Source organism: Chenopodium album, chromosome 9 (assembly GCF_948465745.1).
Source record: "Chenopodium album chromosome 9, dcCheAlbu1.1, whole genome shotgun sequence".
Taxonomy (NCBI): Eukaryota; Viridiplantae; Streptophyta; class Magnoliopsida; order Caryophyllales; family Amaranthaceae; genus Chenopodium; species Chenopodium album.
In genome coordinates this window covers 1,281,204-1,303,446 of record NC_137842.1, presented here as the reverse complement: position 1 = coordinate 1,303,446, position 22,243 = coordinate 1,281,204, and the positions used below count along the sequence as shown (strand labels likewise).

The window sequence follows — 22,243 nt, the reverse complement described above, 5'->3', positions numbered from 1 at the left end:
ACTTCAGCACTTGAATTACTTTGTAGTCTATACAAACTCTTAAATAGACCCGGTTCACATTAATCTATTGTGGACCACTTATAGTAGTGTTACTATTGTTGTTTTATTAATTAAAAAAAAGTCAAATAATGGTTATTATGTTTAAATAAAAGTGACTGTGTTTTTATAGATTAATTTTTGGTGAAAATTTTAAAATAGCGGTCAATATGAATAATATAGGTCACTAGGTTAAAATTAGGATCATAACGTCATACTTCAGGTTTGCAACAATATTAAAAATCACACAAATTTTATTGAAGGTTACTATGTTAAAATTAAAGTTACTATATTTAATATAAGGGTCACTATGTTTAATACCAAAGCCAGTTGCAAACGTGAAGAACTTCGGGTCAAGTTTTTCTGTGTAGTCTAAGGCTTTAGAAATCCAATCCGGATTGATGAGTCGGCCAAAATCAAGGTATTTTGTCTAAAAGGCTAACCATATAAACAATTAGATAACAACATCATACATATGAAAAATTAAACATATAATAAGAAATCAAACTAGGCTGGAGCTAAACTAGTATTATAATACTACATAAAGCATCACAAAAGACAAATCAATCAAATACACAAATCAATCAAAGATAGATTTTTTTCTTTTTTTTTTTTGAGATCATATTAGTTTTCCTTTCCCTTTGTCTCAATTAGCCTACTTGGTATCTGTTATTGAAGCTTACCACTAAGCACCAATAAATTAAAGAGGGTGCAGATGCCAACATTTCCTTTATTCTTGGAATAATGTATAGTCGATGTCGCCTTATTAAGCTGTAGAATCAACACAGTGAGGTGCCTGGCAGTTGATTGCAACAAGCTGCAGCTCTCACGAAAATGAATAGATATAATCATTGCTCAGTGAAACACCAATCGTCTTGCACCTCTTCAGAGTTCTGACCATCAAAAGTAAACATAAGCTATAGTGAAACTCTACTTTCAAACATTGATAAAATTACTTTTATTGTTCTAGCGACTTCAAAGATCAAACTAACAACTTCAGCTGCACAATCCACTAAACAAAACAGTACTTTACATTTATAGGTTCGTCGGATTGCTCCAACATCCAAGCGATAATATTCTTCCCACATTGGCACATAAATGTCAAGATGCATACACAGCAAAAGGAGGATGAAGCTACACTGAGACAACTAGATAGTGAACGAGTATTTAGCATCAAAAACATTTAGTGGGTTTGCATTGATACTTCCTGCATTGTCATACATAATACAATCTTCATGGTCTGGCTGACTACATATTCCCTAGATTCATTTTTCCATTCCATAGCGTTTAGAAGATTGATCGAGTCTTGACTCAGACTCAAGATTGTTCTAGATCTATAAATTTCTGCTCAAAGATAATTAAAAGTTGTAGTGATAACAAAAGATATGTACACAAAGTCCCTAATTATAATCACGACAATACTAATTAAAGTCTAAAACGAGATCAAATGGGAGAGCATCAGGCTTGAGTGATACCAAAGAACACCAAACTGAAGGGTCTCCCTGAAAGATGACCTCCTTATCACCAACTGGTGACTATTAAGCCCAAATTTTCCAACTACTGAACACACAAAATTACATCAATATTACCAGGTTATTAGGGTGATAAATCTTCACATTGATCAACCCTTGCAACTTTAAATGGATTGCTTGACATTATCCTATACCCAAAACCATAAAGTCCCAAGGATTACCCAAAACTCTACGATTGAAAGGCTGGACGTGCCAATATTTTTAGAGCATTGGTGGAGGTAAAATTGTGGGTTGCCCTGAATCTACTTTATTCGACTATAACCACCAGTCCACCTCACAACTTTTGATCCACCAATAAGATGGAGTGTCCATCCAAAATAGGATGCAAAAGGATTAGCAATTCACATTGCACATAAAAGCATATATCAAACATTCATAGAGACCAATGTATGGGAAGTCACAAAGTGTAATGCAATTACTTGTCATATGTAAGTCGAGCTTTTCAGATTAACTGTTCATGTAAATCAAATATGCATTAGATATAAATAATACGGCTATCTTTGTTGGGAAATCACATTAAAAAGGAGCAAAAGTTCAGTCAAGACATACTCCATTAGAAACTGAAGAAAAGATGGATAATTATATAAAAGTGTCCGAAGCCAAAAAAAAAAAAAAAACACACTACAACCTAAATAATTAAGTACACCACAATTAGTAAGACAATCACAACATGAAAGCCAAGACAATATATATGAGATTGCCGAAAAGCAATAAATGCAAGAAACAAGATTAAGTAACTGATCTAGTCAATACTCACATCAAGATCGTTAGGAGTCCTGCACCAGCTCTTCAATGTGATCAGGGTGCGTCTATATGTAAACAGAGAGAACAAAGAACCACAATGGATATCGCTTATTGCATTACTCTGTACAAGTTCCATATGACCAGAACTAAGATCATACATCATAAGTGAACGAGCAGAGCCCAAAAATATGATGTTGGATTTCGGATGAAATGCAAATGTATGTATCCATATGGTAAAAGTAGCACAATACAAGCTTAATGCAAGTTCATATATGTGAGAGAAGGCGATTTTATACTTCAATATCCACTCACCCTGTTTGCTATGGTTGTCAAGCAACCACACCCACAAATGTCCATATTCTCTCTTTGCATACGATAAGGAGCCAGCTAATACCCCAAAACATCCTCTTGGAAGTGATATATTTCTCTCGTCTGGGGAAGCAATTATATGGATAGTCTTAGATTCAAGGTCAATACATAGAATCTTGTCAGGCAAAGATAATCTATATAACATGCCCTTGAAGTAAACACAGTGCCTAACCATCCGAAAGCACTCATAAGGAACAGGTAGCCTAACTTGAACCTCATGTGTCATCCACTCTCCAGTTTGGGAGCAAAAAATTAGCAAATACTGTGGCTGAGTTGTAAGTGATAAGATGACAATACGGTAATGAATGGACTCAGAAGGATCAAAGGCTAATGAGGCATAAAGGGAGGGCAGATGGAGTGTAGGTGGAGGGAGAGGAATGGGCACACATTGTTTGATGGCAGGATTACACACGTAAAAGCGGGGTTTAGGACGATGGACAAACAAAAGCAAGCCATTGCAACAGTCCAAAAAATCAGGACCGCGGTGATCAAACGGCAATATACTTGCATAAGACATGCCCTCAAACCCAGATTTCTCATCTTTCAAAGGAGCACCATCCATGATGTGCACACTATCATCAGATTTAATATGGTCAAAGAGTAGCTTTTTAGCTTTTTGAGGGGAGTATGTCGTAAGATGTCCCAAGCTACCCGGTAATTGAGCAATACGGAAGTAAACCCCTGAAACAGGTGCCTCAACAGACAACCTGGGAACGCAAACATGGGTTATAATTCTATGCCACTCTTTCGATACACACTTGCACCTAATCAGATCCTTTTCAGAGAGCTTAACCAGAATATTAATTATCAGATCCACACTTAAAAGCTCCAAGCTTGTTTCTTGACTGCCCATTCTCTCCTAACAGCAACACAAACACATAAAAGTGAAACATAATTCAGGATCCTAAAGATGCAAAAACAGTCCTGAAATTGAAAAGCCAGAATACTTTGGACCAACAATCCAATCAAACAAATTCATGGTGTATAAAGTTAATTTTTTTATAAGTTCTAGGATTCGGTAGATCTCGACTCAATTTTAAATCCATGACCGACCGAATTTCATACAATTATCAAATCACATAATCATATTCTAATCAATTGAAAATTTCAAACCTTATTGACAATTAAATTAAATACAGATCAGTGATTAACCCTGGATTGTTAAATTGTTATTCGATGATTAAAAAAGATAATAACTTACCTCAGAAACTGCTTCAATGGAGGATTGAAGGGGAAGAAATAAATTATCAAAAAATGGTGGTGAAGATGGAGAGATGACTATGGAGTTTGGAGGTTGAAGGTTAAAGGAAGAGGAGAGATAACAGCAGTTTTACTTTTATTGGGCGTTGGAATAAGAGAGACAATGAGGGAGGAATTCAGGGTATAAAAACAAGGCCGCCACCTGTTGGTTGGGCCGTTTTGTAAAGAAAATTCGAGATTGTCCGCATCAACAAGGGGTATTAAAAAACCCCGCGATTTTGCCCGAATCAAACATTTCAACCCTAAATCACCCCGCATTGCAAATTACATCTATTACTTCCTAAAGGCTATTCCTGGTCAAATTTCATTAGTTTCAAATAGAAGCTTTTTGGGTTGCGTTCAAAAAAACATAGAAGCTTTTTGGCTCGATGGAAGGTTCTCTTTCACCTCGAGGGCATAAGCAAAGTCCTCAAAGCCATGGGTGCAAATCTGTTTTAGGTGGAACTCAGAAAGATATATGGCTTATTGTATTGTGATGTCGAATCAGCTATAACTCAACTGAAACAAAATGGTGGTAATATCAACTCCGAGGAATGCATTTGGCCTTACTCCTCTTCACATTGCTACTTGGAGAAATCACATTCCTATTGTGAGGAGATTACTTGCAGCAGGTGCTGACCCTGACGCTAGGGTGAGTTATTCCTCTTTACTCTGTCTTTATAAGATTTACCTTCTATTCTAGTTAAGTTGGGAGTTGGGTATTATTATATGCATTGTGAAACAAAATCTAACTTGAACCACTTTTTTAGTATCTGTCAATGTGTATTATGCGTCATTTGGATTTGCATGTGTGGGTCAGTTGCTGATAAATTATTTGCACTGATGTCAGGAAACATTTATTTTCTTTTTTGTCATCCTTTGTTCATGTCCTTTCTTAATAACACTATTCAAAGGAATTTGAATGCTTAATAGAATGGATGATCGTTAGATTCCTTTCTGCTCTCTTGTTCTTCTTACTTAGGCGGCTTGTCTTTTAGGATGGAGAATCAGGATGGAGTAGTCTCCATAGGGCTCTTTATTTTGGCCACTTTGCTGTGGCAAGTGTCCTTCTTCAGTCTGGTGCATCAATCTCTATAGAGGACTTCAAATCACGAACCCCTATCGATCTCCTTCTGGACCTTTGTCGCAGATTCTGGGTAATCAACATGCTTCAGGTTTGTGGCTTTGCCTCTTAGTGGTCGTTGTTAGGAATTCTTGCATTGATATGATTGGATGACTCAATTGTACTTTTCTTTCTTGCACAGTTACTACTGAAGTCTTAAGCTGGGGAAGTGGTACTAATTACCAACTTGGAACTGGAAATGCTCACATACAAAAGTTACCTTGCAAATTGGACGCACTTCATGGTTCATTTATTTAGTTAGTTTCTGCTTCAAAGTTTCATAGTGTAGCATCATAACTACCTTTGCATCTTGTGTTGTGCTCTGGCTGCTGTGGGTCCCTAGTATAATGTTGAGATTCTGATATTGTTGTCTTCTTGTAGTGGACAAGCTGCAGTTATAACACCAAGGCAAGTGTTATCAGGCCTTGGTTCTCGACGTGTCAAGGCAGTTGCAGGCTTGCAGCTGCTAAACACCACACAGTAATTGCTACTGAAAGTGGTGAAGTTTTTACTTGGGGATCCAATAGATGTGTAAAATTAGTGATTAGTGGGTGTAAATTGCTTTGCATTTACTCTCTGAGTTTGTTCATTTTATGTTTGTTTGCCTAAATTTGCATTATCATCAGAATCATGTTCTTACTTTTTTCTTGCCTCTGCTGTAACTATGTATGTCGTGCTTTGATTTTCTTGTGAACTATATATTCAGAGGGCCAACTTGGCTATGCTTCTGTGGACACCCAACCAACTCCTCGGAGGGGTTAGTTCTCTTAAGTCAAAAATAGTGGCTGTTGCTGCGGCAAATAAACTATCTGCTGCTGTTTCTGAGACTGCTGCTGTTTTTGCAGCAAGGAAGGGCAACTTGGTTATGGTACATCTAACTCGAGCTCCAATAATACTCCTAGGTTGGTTGAATATTTGAAAGGAAAGTTCTTTACGGCAGTATCTGCTGCAAAATATCATACAGTCTAGGAGCAGATGGAGAGGTATGCAAGTTTAACCAAGCTGGCATAGTTTTTGGATTCGTAAATTTTCATCGTTTCTCTTGGCTGTAGGTGTTCACTTGCTAGGAATTTGAAGAAAAATGGGAATGCTTTAATGAAGTTTCACAGAATGGAGAGGCTTCACGTGGTTTCTATTGCCACAGGAATGGTGCATAGCATGGCTTTAACTGATGACGATGCACCTTTTTACTGGATTTCATCTGATCCTGACCTCAAATGCCAGCAGGTTGGTATTCCAAATACACTAGATGGTGGATTACTGTTTATCCATTAATTTCCACCCTTTGAAGTTTGAAAGTAGACTTGAATTGCATGATTAACATTTTGGCACGGTTTCTATTTAATTTGATTAATTAAAATAAGATAGATGTGTGTGTAATGATCTTCACAAAAGGGGCCAGCTTAGGCTTAGCATTTTGACTAGATGAACATAGCAATAATTAACAAAATTGGGCTTTATTTCATCAACAAAATTAACGAAACTAGGCATTTTTTTTTATTTCATCTAAAGCTTTTAATCCTCATTACCTAACAATTTTTCTTAAGGGTCTTGATGTTATGTTCAAATGGAGTTGATTTCCAAGCTTAACAATCCATACATTGCCTTTAAACAAGTATTTGATTTCCTTTATCGGTTTTCATCGGTATTCTCTGTTTCAAAATTCAGGCTATTCTGTGTATTCTTTATATCACAAGGTGATTTTGGGCTATATTTCTCGTCTAGTGAGCTCGGTTTCTATTCTTCTCAATAACATAAGCAGAACCTATCTGAAAAAAAAAAAAAAAAAAAAAAAAAAAATGACTAGAGTCTATAGCATTGCACAAACTTTACTCTTGTAAAGAACCTGCTAGATGCCTAGATAGTACTCTCATTATACTGCTGAATCCTTGCTTTATTTATATGCAATGACAAGGTTGTTTCAGCCTTTGATTACAGTTTAAACATGCATGTATTAGATTAATTTGTTATACCAGAAGTGTACTGATCTTATATGTTTACATGGTAATTAGCTTCTCATCAGTTTGAGTTGTGTAGTTTGATGTTCATGATGTGTAGTTTGAGTTGTGGTTTCTGGTATGGGTAAGATGTTGATTTTAGGCTTGTAATAGATCAACAGAAGCAGGATATGTGGTAGTTTGAGCTTGAGCTTGCAGCATGGCTACATGGAGAAATTTTAGTTTACTTGAAGGGAAAACTGGAAGAACTAGAGAATTACAGTGCTATATGAGCTTTGTTAGGTTATTTTTATCTAGTAATTCCTGTAACCTCAAAAAATTGCGTCATCATACTCCAGTTCCAATCATCTATAATGTGTATAGCCCAGGTTCTTGTTTAGCCAGCTTAGTAATGTAAATAGACATGTTCTATGTGAAAAAATAACCTCAAGCATAGGATATGAAAGTGATTTAATTTTAAATAAACTTTGCGATATTGATTCAAAGTTTGCTTCATATACAGTGATAAGAGGCTTCTACAACTGGAACCGCATCAAACTAAGATACTGTGATGGAGATTCCTTCGTTGGCAATTCGGAGTTTGACAATGGGGTAGATATATTTCACTATATGGCTTGGTCTCATCTGATTTTAAGACCAGTCTTGTGTAGGTTTCAAAGTTACAGTATATTTTTATCTGTTCCATTTTTCTAATTGTTATGTTAACATTAAATTGGAGAGACCTCAGTGCTTTGCTTTAGAGGATAAAAAAATTGGCAAGCAATGATTCTTGATCTTCTTCCAAAAGGGTTGGCACATGCAGAGAAGGTAGATTTCTATGATAAATCATCGCAAAAGGCGTAGGCGTATGACATCTGTTCGAGTGTTGGTACTCTGCAGGCTTTGCTTTCTGGTTGCTCAGCAGGGGGTTTAGCAGTGTTCCTGCACTGTGATAACTTATCCAGGTTTCTACCCTTACGATCTATTAAAGATAGTGAAACAAACTCTTTATTCCAATCCCACAAAGATATGATGATTCTAATTTTAAATAACAAAGACAATGTTGTAATGCACTCTATCTTAGTTTATCCTCCCATTTGCAATATTGCCCACGTGCCAATGCTCGTGTAATTGAGGAATAGATAGAGAGAATTTGTAAAAGATATTCTCTATTGTAAAATCAGAAAAAGACGATCATCCTCGGAAACAAAGGAGTGAATGGAGGGGAGAGTCAAGTTATAATTTACTTTGCAGAACATAGGAGCAGCTCGTTTAAGAGATTTTACTAATCAAATTTCAGCTTTTTTTTTTTTTTTTTTTTTTTTCTTTGGTATGGTATGCAGCATTTGATTCTTAACTAAGCATATTTCTCATGGGTATGTGGAATGCTTCAACTATAATTTTGCATGTTATACATAGTCTTGTGTATAAAATAAGTGTGCTTTTGTTGAGTTGCATCTTGCATGATAAGTTTGATTTATTAAATATCCTTTGAAATATTAATTAGATTGCTTGATAATTCACATGCTTGTTCAGACAATTAAAAAGAACAATATTTAGTTTCAATTAATTCAGGGGTCAATATCATAGGAATTGGAATTGGAATCATAGCCCAAAGTAGATTAGTCCTACTATTGTATTGGAATTGGAATTATAGTGTAGAAGTGTTGGTGGATTAGGGGTTTCAGACAGGAAGTGTTGGTAATTTTGTTGTATAGTTGGCCAGTTGGGGAGTATAACTAGAGCTGATATGTTGGTTTCTTTTTCTTTGGAGACTTGTTATTGATCAATCAATGTAATTAATTTTTATTTTACATTTTGAGTCATTTGAGCTAATTCTTTCAAGTACTGCTGCTTGTGTGTTTTCCTGTGTTTGTATCAATTCTCGCGGTTATAAGATTCATACTTTGAATTGGGGTTGGCGGTATTCGACGGAGGAAATGATAATTAAAAAATCCAATCTTTTTCTTTCTTTCCGTTAGTACATTGAAGAAAGATAGAAATACTTGTAAAGTCAATTAAAAGTGTCTTAGAAACAGAAGGGTCAATATTATGTTCCAAATGTTTGGACTGACGTGCCACATTCCTTGAGGCTCGCGCTATTGTCACCATCCTCACAATTAGACTTGCTGTGAGTGTGCAAGCTATACTAACAATTAAACTAACTTCCAAAACACAGCTCAGTTAACATTATTTGTACAATATAGAAGCCTCAACTCTGTTCAAGTCACCCTTAACTGCAGACCTGAATTACGAGAAAAATTACTCAGGTCTAGTTCAGGCAACCAATTCTTCATCTGACTCCTATATGGTCTTCAAGTCGTTTAAAGCCTGCTTTACAGCATATATAATCATTTTCCAAACCTACACCAAGAATATAATCAGATTTTTCCCAGAAGTTCACATTCTTCTAGTCTATGTTTTAGTCAATAATGCTAAGGAAGCAATAGAAAATATGCAATCATCGGCAAAAGACATACCTCCAATTTATCCTCCTTGGCTTGGTGATTTCGAGGCAGACTACGAAGCTCCCCAGTAAGACGGATACACTCATGAACATTCTCGGGAGAGATAAAATCAAGCGCAACCTTTATGCATGACTGGAACATACAGACAGGTCAATTCATCAAAATCATGCATAATACTCCCTCCATAGCAATATTATCTTTTATTATACAACTAGCTTAATATACACATGATGCACGAGGTTAAAGAATAAAGAGAAAATACATGCACGAGGTTTATCACGGGGACAAAAGTGTAATTTTTGAGGTAGGGGTTTTACTCCGTGATAAACGAAATTTGTTTATCACGGAGATTAACTGGGGCAGCCTCAAAGAATAAATACTTAAAAATACTTATGTCATTATGTGACATCTCCTATTCATATTCTTCCTTTAAATTTTATTTGCTATCTTTCAAAAAAAAAAAAAATTATTTGCTAAACTCTATATATAGCTGCACAATTGTGTGTGTGTTTTTTTTTTTAATGACAATATTTACATTCTTACTTTTTTTTTTTTTTTTGAGAGGATTTTACTTTCTTACATGACACTTCCTAATTTCCTATGCTCTTTAAAAAGGTATTTGAAAAAAAAAAAAAAAAAAAAAAAAACACCACATTTATCTTTCACTTGTCTATAACGGATAAAGCCCACCATTTTCTGTTATCACCTTTTCTCTCCATCACATAAACCCATATTATCCACTTTTTAGTTTTTACACATTTTGACCCACCCCTATTAAACTTCTTAACATGAGTACTGATTACTGAATAATAAATAGAAAGACAAAATTAAGGATTTTTTGACACTTACCACCTACAATAGTTGCTGTTTTAGGAATTACCACCTACAGTTTTTTTTTTAATTTTACCGCCTACTATTTTTTAAAACATCAAAACTTCCCACCTACTTGGCTCCGAACGGCAGTGTGATGTCATGTGAGGCCCACTAACTACCTTTTCACCCTATTTCCCTCCTTTTTTCTCTCTCTTTCGATTTCTCATTCCCCTATATTGTAATCCTCTCAAAATTGGGGAAAAACTTCAAATTAAATTACATATTCATGTCAATTTTTTCACGAATTGAAGTTTTTTCCCAATTTTGAGAGGAGTACAATACAAGGGATGAGAAATCGAGTGAGAAAGAAAGAAAGGGAGGGAAAAAGGGTGGGAAGGTAGTTAGTGGGTCCCACATGACGTCACATTTGAGTTGAGAGCCAAGTAGGTGGGAAGTTTTAATGTTTTAAAAAATAGTAGGTGGTAAAATTCGAAAAAAAAAAACTGTAGGTGGTAATGGCTAAAATAGCAACAATTGTAGGTGGTAATTGTCAAATATCCCCAAAATTAACCAAGAAACTAGCTTTGATCCATAAAAGTAAAAAGGAAAATGATATATACATGCATACAACCCTTAGGGTTTGAAAAAATATTTCCACTTGATTAGGAATGCGTAATTTTGTCAAGCATTCCTAAAATAAAACCAAATTACATAATGTATTAAGTGCTTATATTAAGAGGCATATATCAATATCCAATAACTCAAAAAAATTTGTAAAATAAGATGATATAATGATTATTAAAGCCTAAATGTTTTTTTTAAAAAAAAATTCACAAGTGAAAGTAAGATAAGGCCACGGGAATCAATATGGTTACCTTCAAGTTTCTAACTTGGTGAGGACAGCCAGCAGGGATTAAGACTGCTTCTCCAAGCTTTTGAACAAATGTCCATGGCTCAATTCCTGTAAGTAGCATAGAATTCAAGCCAATATAAGCAGCAATAGAGAGAAGTTAAATGATTAAGAAAGGCTGAGTAAAAAACCATTGAGAGAGCTACAGAAAACAATCTTAAACCTACCATATACTTCCTTCAGCTTCCTTTTATGCTCCTCATTCAAGTAAAATGTCTGGTCATGAACAGGGTGAATGACCTACACTTTCATACCAAATCAAACAATGAAACTTAAGAAGAATATATCAATAAGTTTGTGAATAGCTAACATTATAAATGAAAACTAATGTCATCATAAAGAAAGCTCAGTCCTTAGAACGCGCATATAGTTACAGCATTGGCGAATCTTCAGATACCAACCAAAAGGAAAGCATGCTAGCAAATAAGGAGCTTAAAAATAGATTTCAATTCACCTTTTGTAAAAATTAGGGTCTCCAATTACATGGATGGGTGTCAAAATTTAAAAGGAAAGCATGTCAATGCTCACATCTCAAGCAATAAGAAAGAGAGTGATCCTTGATAATTTACTAGCGCATGAACACTTCCAACAACAAATAGACATATAAACCATTGCCAACAGCACCTGAATGGCAGGAAGGAAAAATAATTCCCATGAAGCTCAACTTCATTGGTGCAGGCAAAAGTAAGAAAAACCCTATTGTCTTTGCAAGAATGAATGCAGTAAGGCTAACAAGTTGACCACTTTCCAGAGAATAGAAAAGGCAGAACAATGTAGGTTAGGGGTGCAATTTTTCTTAAGAAAGATGCTGCTTCAGTTTTCTTTTTTTCATAGAGAGGATTTAAGAGCAGAAGAAATTTAACACAACAGAGTCAGTGAGCACAAAACAGAGAGAAGAGCAGGAGTGTGGGATTATATGGAGAGTATTAGTGCAGCCACACATAAAACTACTCCTATATTGTAGGGTATTAGTGCAGCCACACATACTTCATTTTGTGTTAATTTAATACCAATAGTTAATTTTAGTTTCATGTGAGTATATGTTATGGTTCTTAATAATGGTAATAAAAGGTAGACCGGCTTTCATTTCACGTGAATCATGTACCATGAGTACATGACTGACAAGTAACTTTTTATGGTAGGATCTAATAGCTTATATCAATGAAAATTTTGCGGCTATCAATGAAAATCTCTCTCTCTCTCTCTCTCTCTCTCTCTCTCTCTCTCTCTCTCTCTCTCTCTCTCTCTCTCTCTCTAAAATGGTCAACGCAGTTTCCATCCTTTTTTTTCCTCAGGTAGCTTCCAGGTTTTTCACACTGCCCCCTTCTGTTTATTATCCTCTACAATATGGCAGTATGTCCCTTTTTACAACTCTCCCTGTTTTTTTCCCTTGCCCCTAGGTAATGGGTAGCTTTCATCTGGGAAATCATTCCCACCATCTCTTAGTCTCCACATACATCCATCCCCTTCATCTCCCCAAACACTCTCCAAATTGTCAGCTTGAGGGTAGTGGCAGATTGGGGGTGTTTAAAAATTAATTTGGTAAGCTTTTGATGCCAAGTCACCCCTATATTGATATTATAGGAGGTTACTCCCTTTTGGGTATCTACAAATTAAGTTATAGTAAATTTACAAATTTGAGAGTGCTATGGGATAGCTCATACTGGTTAATAGACATCATACCTTCGTAGTCCAAGCTGAGAAATTAAATTTGGCAAAGGAGACTAGACCTAAAGACCAATTTCGCCAGCCGGTGATAATCATTTTGAAGACCCAATGCGATTTAAATCTTTATTAAGGACTAATTCCACTGCTAGCAAGAGTAGAATGCCTTGCTTTATTTTAGTCCACCAATCGGTTTTAGGTACAATTGCATAGATTTATATACTTTTAACCAACTCCTGCAAATCTCATCGCATTTCGTGGTCCACATTCCAAAGCTAAAGATTGAAAAAGGACCATTGTTGGGAGAGAGAGGGGGAAGCTGCACTTTTATAGTCTACTATTGTGTAGATGATTATAAAGAAATGGGTGGTAGTTGGGACTTGGGAGTGGAGTAATCTTTTCAATGTAATTAGTGGGAAATATGCCGTTACTTTTCAAGGATGTGAGTGAGGGGTTTATTTTTATAAAGTTTGTTTAAAAAGTATTCCCTCCGATCCTGAATGCTATTCCCATTTTGACTTTGCATGCTTGGCAATAAATTACTTTGGCCATAAATATTTTTAGTTTCATATTAGTAAAACAATATAACAATTAAATATTAATAAATTACTAATTGAAACGAATCAAATAAGACCCAATATGACTACATTTTGTTTTATATATTGAGAGTAATTTAGAAGAAACTATCATAAATAGTGCCATGATTCCAAATGGAATAAACAATAAGGATTGGAGGGAGTAGTAAGTAAAGTGGTCCCAATATAAGTGAGAGAAATAATAAAGAAATTGTGGGTATATGCCATTTATAAAAGTGTTGCAAGAAATGTGGGACAGCTTTATAAGTAAGGAAATGTGGTCCCAATATAGTTGCAAGAATCACTATATAGATATTGGAATAATGAACCAGAAGCCTTAGCATCTATTGCCATTGGCTAAGCTTTTGTTCTTTGTATCAAGTCATTAGTATAATCTATTAAATTATTAAATACTCAAGAAGTAAAATATTACACATTTGTCATCTTTATTTATATTAGAAATTTTTTAATCCTCACAGGAACAATATTACTTGCAACCTGAAATTGATCACTTGCCTTATGTAGCTTACATGCCTTAATTAAATGAATGAATAGTAGTATTACCTGGCTCAATGGAGAGCAATGATCATGCCTAAATTCCGTATAATGTCCCTTCAAATACTCCTGTAGCTTAAGAACGTCTTCTCTACGAAAGATGTCCCAAAGAGCACCTTCACTTTTATCCTCTGAACCTTCCAAGATCCCAGATGGACGAGCACCTTTACCAAGATGCAGAGTACCTTCAGTAGTATGTGTCAAAATATTGACCTAGAAATCCAATAAACAAAATAGCAGTAAGTAGACTCAGCACATTTCAAACAAAAAATACTGAGTAAAAACCTTCAACCTTCCAATAAAACTATCATCTAGAAGTTTAGAACTGATCGAAGTCAAATGCAAGACATTGCTTGTTTGTAAAGCGTATTGTTTGCTTTGGTAATGAGCAGAACTTCAACACATAGCAATACAAAGTTCTCAAATGGCCAAGACATTATAATTGAATTCTAACGGGCCTAGTTCATTGGTATCAAGTTGCAATCACACACACACACACACACACACACACACACACACACACACAGCCTTATTCAATTTTATTGCATAATTCGCATGATCGCATTTATTACGTAAAGCCTGCCAACTTAAACTGTTTGATCATTAATCAATGAAAAAACAATACATCAATCAACAACAACAAAAAATGATAATTACATTTATTATGGAAAGCATAATATTATAACTTAGTTCTCTGTGCTTGCAATATATACACAATATCTCCAAACAGGACAACCATGGCAATTCCAGCATAGTAGTAATGAATAACTTTACAGCTGACAGATCTCTTCTAGCACTGTCATCACTAAATCAAACAGACAAGTTTCTACTTTAAGAGTCCTTGCAATTAAAGTCAACATAATGACAATATATCATACAGTCATCAGCCAAAACAGCAATAGAGGATGTTGCAGACCTTGCAGTGCTCAAAACTAATGCTCCCTCCATTTGTAAGTAATTAATCATCTAGCTTGACCATTACTAATTTTAGTTACATATTTAAAAAATAAAAATAAAAAAAAAGTATACTTTTTGTATATACGAATCAAAATAATTCATGGTAAATACAAATTTTTGTATAACAAACAAATAACAAAAAATCCTTAGTCCCAAAATGATTAGGTAGTAGCTAACATGAATTGTCATAAAGAGCCGCCCGATATAGAAAAAGGGAAATAACAAGAAATTTTTGTATATACACTAATAATTTTCATATATATTAGTTAATATACAGAGTCAATAATAACAAACTTTGAGCTTGAAAAAGGAAGTGGAACAGCTACTTGCAAATAGAGGGAGTATGAAATAGTAGACTTTTTCGTACACACTATAGGCAATTTCAAATTTTGTATTAATGTTGATTGCATGGAGGAACATTCATGCATCATTCAAGGTGCAAAGAAATAGATAGATACAGATAAAAATACGTACCACATCAGACATGTGATAGTGAAGCTTGGTGACAGAGTCTCCAGAACCCAATTCTTGAGCACATCCATAAGCAATATAGGCCTTTGGACCCAAGTCTGGCTTCAAAGTTCTTAAAGGCCACTTGGCAGCTAGGTTCAAAACTCCATTCCTGGGATGTGTATACTCCTTAAATGGCAATGCTTTGATAAATTCAGCACTATGACGTGGTAAACGCTGCTCAAATTTACCAATAGGTGGCCAGTCTTTCAACTTCAGTAAGCCAGGCCACTTAGCACCCTCCAATCGACCTCGTGAATAATCTTTAAAAAATTGGTGAGAGTTGAGATCAACCTACAGCGAATGGCACCCAACATCCATCACAATTTAAGCAACAGAGAACAAAAAGATTATACAATTGAGAATCACAGCATTGATAAAAGCAAAAACAATGGACAAAATAAAACACACTATAAAACCTTACCTTAAAGAAAAACAAAAAAAAACAAAAGTTAAAATTTTAGAAAAAAAAAGTGGCCGTTTGTTATCAATGATGGTCAAATAGCTTGCCAAAGTCTTGACTTCTGGTGGATTGACTAAAATAGAAAAGACAACTTGGGATGCAAGGTCGCAAGGAGTGATGAATGTTACAATCCAGAGTTTATGTGAAGTAGTTACATTTATTAGTTCTTTACAGTCCTATCATATTGGAAAATTTCATGGTTGGACGTATTTATTAGCTAGCATGAAAAGAATATTCAAATGTATTTATAATTGCATCCCTCTTCTACGATTCGGAAGAAAGTCTTCCACAATGAAGTGCGCTTGTTTCCAAATTCATATATTCCGTACTTACTATTTAGAAAATAAACCGTGTTCATTTATAGACGAGTGTTCCTTAAAAAAATTTCTCGTAAATAAGAGATAGATCAAGAAAAAAATTTCAATGTTTATTTATGTATGATGATTATAATTTAATATTTATTATTAGATGAAGACTGCTACAATTACTTTGTAGTTCGTACTATATCCATGACTATCATTACTATACTTAGTAATTGTCTGAAACTACCTATCAAAATCCTGAACCAGATGAAATATATCATTTATAGGGTGAATGGAGATATGAAAAGCTGAAGAGAGACAACAGGGACACATAAGCGAGTTCATTTCAGTCCAAGCATATCAAGACAAATTGTGGCTCCATATCAATGGGAAGATCACAGATTTTAACTGCATATAGATTAGAAGCAAAAAATGCCCCATACATCAAATAGTATAGGATTTTGATAAGGTTTAAAAAAAAAAACACCAAGCTTAGAAACACTCAAAGCAACAGAAAACATAAAATGGCAATGTAGGTCATCAATTTAAGCAGGTAAATTAGTTTGTCCTGAGATGCAAGTAGCATAGCAGTTACCTCAGACCAATCTGAGCAATTAACAGCTTTCACCTTCAATACCCTATTTCCAACTTCACGAAAAGCACGCCACATGACCATTGGTTCCCAACTTAAACCAGGATTAGTCTCAAGAGCATTCCTGACAATGATTGGTTCTCCTAGGGTCCAATGCCACTGGAAGTGTTTGAGATCTCCATTTTGAATGTCCCCAGCATCTGGGCAATATAAATAATTGTCATTAGAACCTTCTCTGAAAGCACATTTCCGCACGATGCCTCCACAGTCAACATCTGAAGCAGAGCATGAACATTCCTCAGGAGCATGGGAAGAATTATCTTGTTCCCATTGGGACACAGTCTGCTCCGCTTTCTTCAACAATTCTGAGACCCAACCATCTGATAAGATACATTTTAATTCAAGAATTGCACCACCACAACCCTCATATATTGGTGGAGGGCAAGTAATGGCACCATTGTTCTCTGCTTTCCATTCAGATGTAGCCTTGTTTTGATCAAGGGGTAACTCAGGAGAAAGGCCGCCAGCTATTCTCTTTACTTGAGCAGGAGCATCTTTGCCTCCAGCAATTCTCTCTGATTGGGCATGCGCTCTCTTTCTAGCTGAATCCTCCAAATTGGAAAGAGTGTTGTAGCCTCTAGTAGATTTTTTTGACCGACCACGAGAGCTTTTAGCATGCATAGATTGTACATCCCTGTTAACATATTCCGTTACAGCTTCTTCACAAACCTGCAGCTGTCCAGCACGAACTTCCCGGCAGCAAGTGAGACACAAATCATACATACATTCTGGACAACTTCTGTGAAGATCGACAATGGAGTTTCTGCAGTTGTTGCTGCACCAAATATGACCGAATCATGGCCTGAAGACTAATAGCAACTCATCAGGAACAGCAAAGCACTAAAGTATACCCCTTTACCAGAATACACGCTCATTTTCTCGCCCAATTGCATTTTGAATTTCTACTTCAGATACTAGTACACCTACAAGAACAACCACCAATTTATAACAACTGTCACAAAGGTATCTTTGTCGAGCCAATTTTTGGGGTATACATGGGGAATTTGAAACCACAAGATGATTACCTAGAATTCATTAAAAAAAACTTCATCTGTTTTTTTTTAATAGCTCCATTTGGATTTATTCGCTATTCACGTATCCCTCTTTGACCATCTTTTGTGTTTTATATGTAAGAAAAAAATACTCGTTTTGATTTATGCTTTTCAAATATCAAATTTTAATGTCCAAAGTTTTACACATACACGCACATGCACCGCACGCACGCGCCCGCACACGCGCGCGCGCACACACACACACACACACAATACAAGTATGATTGTATGAATAAGCAACTGGGAACAGACAATAGCAAGTAGATAAAAATCATAATAAATGCACGGGTCAATATTTAGAGTGCACAGAAAAAACTCTATGATCCCCCTAGCAATATTTCACTACACGTCCACCTAGTTCCAAACATTATTATCCACATGAAAATTTAGGCTGCAATTATCCACAAAAAATCTCGTTCAACAATGTTTATCTTCTTCAAAGAGTTGCAAAAGTCGAAACACCAAAAAAAAAAACATTATCAATTAAAATACTATCAATCAATCAATCAATCAATCAATCAATCAAAGCCTTAATCCCAAAAGTGGGGTCGGCTAACATGAACCAAATTTGATTATTCCGTGTAGTCATCAACATAAATCTTTCTCCTCCATCCCTTACGATCCAAAACTTCATCCTCACGTAAATCCATGCACTTCATATCCTTCCTCACTCCTTCCAACCAAGTCATCTTTGGTCTCCCTCTTCCTCGTTTAATCCCTCCATGGTCCCACTCTTCCACTCTTCGCACCGGTGCACCCTCGGGTCTCCGTCTTACATGTCCAAACCAACGCAGACGATTTTCCCTTAATTTATCTACAATGCCCGCCACACCTACTTTCTTGCGAATAACCTCATTTCTGATTCTATCTCTTAAAGTGTTTCCACACATCCACCTTAACATGCGCATTTCCGTAACCTCCATCTTTTTAATATGCTCTTTCTTAGAAGCCCAACATTCTGTACCATAGAGCAACACTGGTCTTATGGCAGTCCTGTAGAATTTTCCCTTCAACTTTAAGGGAATGCTGCGGTCGCATAACACTCCCGTGGCCGCTCTCCATTTAAGCCACCCTGACTTAATCCTGTGGCCGCTCTCCATTTAAGCCACCCTGACTTAATCAATTAAAATACTATGAGGAATAATAATCAATTATTTAGTCATCACAGCGACATGCTGGAAACAGATCATACCCAGAATATGAGATGTCAGAGTTTTCAGATTTTGTAGTTATATTACACATGGGTAGATACATTGACAAAACAGAAGATAAACCCAGTACTTCTGCGCAAGATATTGGAGTCAACTTCCCAAAAATAATTAATAGCAAAATCAGATTTCAGTGACAAAATACTATGCTATTATGCATCGTTCATCTGCTGGTACACAAGGAAATGGTTCTCACATCAAGTCATTTTAAAATGTGCATCTAAATCAAATTGCAAGAAATCAACAAAAGTGATCAACATGCACATAAAGGCAACTGTGAATTAGAAAAGATATGATGCCATCGTACAAGAGAACATGAAACAATACCCTGAATTATGGCTTCTATTTCCTTTTCTGTCATCTGTTCCTGATTAAATTGCTTTAGAAATGGCAGAATAGTCCTCAACAGATTTTTGGTGTGGTCAATCTTTACTTCTAGGCTAATATTATATCCATCCTTCACCTGATTCTATAAAAAAAATGTCAACCCATGAATTCTGTAAGTAAAATAATACAGCAAAAAGAAACATCTCACTGAGATAAAGAGAGGAAAATCACACTTTGAAAGGTCCCTCCATGCGCAGACATGCCTTGCAGTTGCAGTTCCCACGGCAAATTGGACAAGCCAGCGCAATCTGCTCTTCGGTCATCTGTGGATACCTGGTCCACAAAATCATCAAGAGGATTTTAACATCCTTTTTTCCATCAAAAGCCATAATACTACTGGAATTCTTTTTTTATTATTATTATATTTCGAAAACAGTAATACTGGAAAAAGACACCAACGCCGTTAAATGAGATGATTTAATAAAATGTAACGGAAGAGGGGAGGGGGGGGGGGGAGTACAGTGCACGGTAGCACAAATAGGAGTTGCTCTACAGTTAATGTATGGTAGGCATTTATGGCGCTCATCTTAAAAGAGTCAGGTTATAACTTGACAACATATGCTACATTATCTTGTCGATAGAGAATAAAGAGCAATTGCATAAAGCAGAAACAGCTATTAGTAATGAACAATTTTAACCAATAGAATAGACAATACAAAGAACCTAGCTGAGCAAAGCAAACAATCTATACCTATGCTACTTCGTATTGTATTGAAAAGCGTCAAATTTCCACATGACCCCTCAATTAGAAAAAACTCGAACACATGACCTTTTGAAATGAAAAGTGAAAACTTAACCATGTTTTTTTTGAAGTCCAAAACACCAATCTAATATAACATTTTTTTAAATATTTCAAAATAAGATATAAAAATGTCTTATAAGCATATCTCTTTAAAAAGTTTACACAAGCAGTTAACATTTTTTTTAACTCCAACACTTTGTGGAGTTATATTTATTTAATTTATTTTCCTCAATAGACAAAATTTTACTATTTGTAACAATCCGGAACAATCACTAGTTATGCAAAGTAAATACTACCTCCGTTTCATATTATATCTAACATATACTAAAAACGTATGTTACCCACTATGTGCAACAAATGTTTTCTTTCCATTTTAAGTTGTCATTTCTCTATCTCACTCCTTATCACATGCATGTCTAGCTTTCTATCTCCAGTTATCACTCACAAACAAATTTTGCCTAGAAGTCCATGTCTAGAGCTTTGTTGAACATAATAAGAGGCAGAGGTAGTAGCTAAGAATATCGCAGCAAGTAGGAAGTTATACAACAAATTCAGAAGGGGTAAATATGATTAAAATTTATACCGCATCACACTCAAGTACATGACAATGTCCTCAACATACAACAGAACAAGTGAAAGTTTGGTATTTATCAGCACAATGATATAAAGTTAATTTTCAAGTACACTTGTTATTTTATAATAAGTCCAAACATGTTATTGAACAAGCACAATGAACATCAAAAACAGAAAGACAGACCAGGTTGTGATGCAAGGAATGCAAAACCGTTTGGTCTTGCATTTGGAGCACCTAATAACTCTTCCTTTGTCACCCCTGTGGCACTGATGACACACGCTCGAGTCAATCTTAATCCTCTGGCCAAGAGAAGGAAAAAAAATGGTCAGAAAACAGTACAGCAAAGAAAATTCAAAACAAGGAAACTGAAACCCAGTCATTCCAATTACTTTATCAATCTTGTGTTTACTCTCCTCAGTGCCATTTTCACAAACACCTGGTGTGCCCTTCTTTATTTCTTCATCTTCCTGTTTTTCTTCCTCTTGTTGAGAATCATCTTCAAACAATGCATCACCATCGTCTTCGTCGTCCTCATTCCGCAGTTTCCCCTCAACCACACTACCAAGCCCTTCATTACTATGAGCAAAGTCATCAACTTTCTCCTCAATCTTTCGAAACTTAACCCGGGAAATCCCAATTTCTCTCTCCTCACCTCTCCCTTTCTTCCCTCTTACTGAAATTTTCCGCGCACTTTCTTCCTCTTCCTTTTTCTTACTTCTAACAAGCTTCTCCTTAAGTTTCGTAAGTGTTATCTCCAGCGGACTTTTCTCTTCTCTCTCAGAGCCATTTTCACAAACACTTGGTGTGCACTCATTTTCCTCAACCTCTTTTACATCACCATGATTCCCCTCTTTCTCTTCTTCTTCATTTTTCTTATTCTCAACAAAATCCCCATTAAATTGAACTGGGGTTAATTTCAGGGAACTTTTTTCTTCGATTTTTCCAGATTCAGGAGAATTATGCTTCTTAATTACTGGAAATAAATATGAAACAATATGTTGGTAACACATTTTGTCACCTTTAACCATGCATCTGCTACAACTCCGTATTCTCTCACTTTGTTCTTCATCCCTTCGAACGTCCATTTCGCCTGAATTCTTTCTTTCTTCTGAATTCTTCAACTTTTTGTCACCATTGATAACGTTTCGTTTTGAATTGTGTTTCGGATTTTAAAATGTTAAGAAGAAATTAGGGGGGAAATTGGTGGATTTTTTAGGGTTTAAAATTGGATCTGTGTAAATTGGAATGGGGATGCAACTAAACTTTTCTTAAACTCATCAATTTTTCTTTTTTTTCTGAAACTCATCAATTACACGCTGCAACACTTTACAAATGAGAAGATTCCTCAAAGGTTTAAGCTTCCTTACAAAAATAGACAAAATTGCCCGGAATAATCTGACCTTTGGGCCGTCCGCGAAAAATAATCTCAT

General features: G+C 35.7%; 2 protein-coding genes and 1 pseudogene across 7 annotated transcripts; 1 reads left to right on the top strand and 2 right to left on the bottom strand.

Moving 5' to 3' along the window:
- Positions 1-549: 549 nt before the first annotated feature.
- LOC145558187 (F-box protein At1g30790-like) lies at positions 550-4,080 on the bottom strand. Of its 2 annotated transcripts, none has more exons than XM_081619340.1 (3): positions 3,883-4,080; positions 2,326-3,540; positions 550-929 (listed from the first exon to the last, which is right to left on the bottom strand). In XM_081619340.1, exons 2-3 carry the CDS (start codon positions 3,532-3,534, stop codon positions 885-887), a joined length of 1,254 nt encoding a protein of 417 aa, XP_081475466.1. In that variant the 5' UTR covers positions 3,535-3,540; positions 3,883-4,080; the 3' UTR covers positions 550-884. The 2 variants fall into 2 exon arrangements, with proteins under 2 accessions (XP_081475466.1, XP_081475467.1); XM_081619341.1 differs by lacking the exon at positions 550-929 and having other exon boundaries at positions 2,339-2,433; positions 2,625-3,540.
- Positions 4,081-4,309: 229 nt separating this feature from the next.
- Positions 4,310-6,318, top strand: LOC145559259 (uncharacterized; annotated as a pseudogene).
- A 2,603-nt stretch (positions 6,319-8,921) lies between these two features.
- LOC145558186 (lysine-specific demethylase JMJ26-like) lies at positions 8,922-22,151 on the bottom strand. Of its 5 annotated transcripts, none has more exons than XM_081619337.1 (12): positions 21,203-22,149; positions 20,997-21,112; positions 19,671-19,770; positions 19,438-19,579; positions 17,710-17,773; positions 16,794-17,625; positions 15,398-15,727; positions 13,976-14,179; positions 11,339-11,411; positions 11,137-11,222; positions 9,461-9,580; positions 8,922-9,344 (listed from the first exon to the last, which is right to left on the bottom strand). In XM_081619337.1, the coding sequence occupies exons 1-12, from the start codon at positions 21,896-21,898 to the stop codon at positions 9,285-9,287; spliced, it is 2,823 nt and encodes a 940-aa protein (XP_081475463.1). In that variant the 5' UTR covers positions 21,899-22,149; the 3' UTR covers positions 8,922-9,284. The 5 variants fall into 5 exon arrangements, 2 of the variants coding, with proteins under 2 accessions (XP_081475463.1, XP_081475464.1); XM_081619338.1 differs by having other exon boundaries at positions 19,438-19,573; XR_014092391.1 differs by lacking the exon at positions 8,922-9,344 and having other exon boundaries at positions 9,530-9,580; positions 11,339-11,416; positions 21,203-22,150.
- Positions 22,152-22,243: the final 92 nt, after the last annotated feature.

What these genes read in the sequence shown, in the direction of transcription:
- LOC145558187 (XM_081619340.1), bottom strand. Translation starts at nt 3,534, where the DNA reads ATGGGCAGTCAAGAAACAAGCTTGGAGCTTTTAAGTGTGGATCTGATA. An exon ending in GGACTCCTAACGATCTTGAT is followed by an intron (nt 930 to 2,325) that starts GTGAGTATTGAC and finishes TTTGATGGTCAG; the next exon opens with AACTCTGAAGAGGTGCAAGA.
- LOC145558186 (XM_081619337.1), bottom strand. Translation starts at nt 21,898, where the DNA reads ATGGACGTTCGAAGGGATGAAGAACAAAGTGAGAGAATACGGAGTTGT. An exon ending in GCATGGAGGGACCTTTCAAA is followed by an intron (nt 19,580 to 19,670) that starts GTGTGATTTTCC and finishes TTTTTTTTATAG; the next exon opens with AATCAGGTGAAGGATGGATA. An exon ending in ACTATCACATGTCTGATGTG is followed by an intron (nt 14,180 to 15,397) that starts GTACGTATTTTT and finishes TTGGATTTCTAG; the next exon opens with GTCAATATTTTGACACATAC.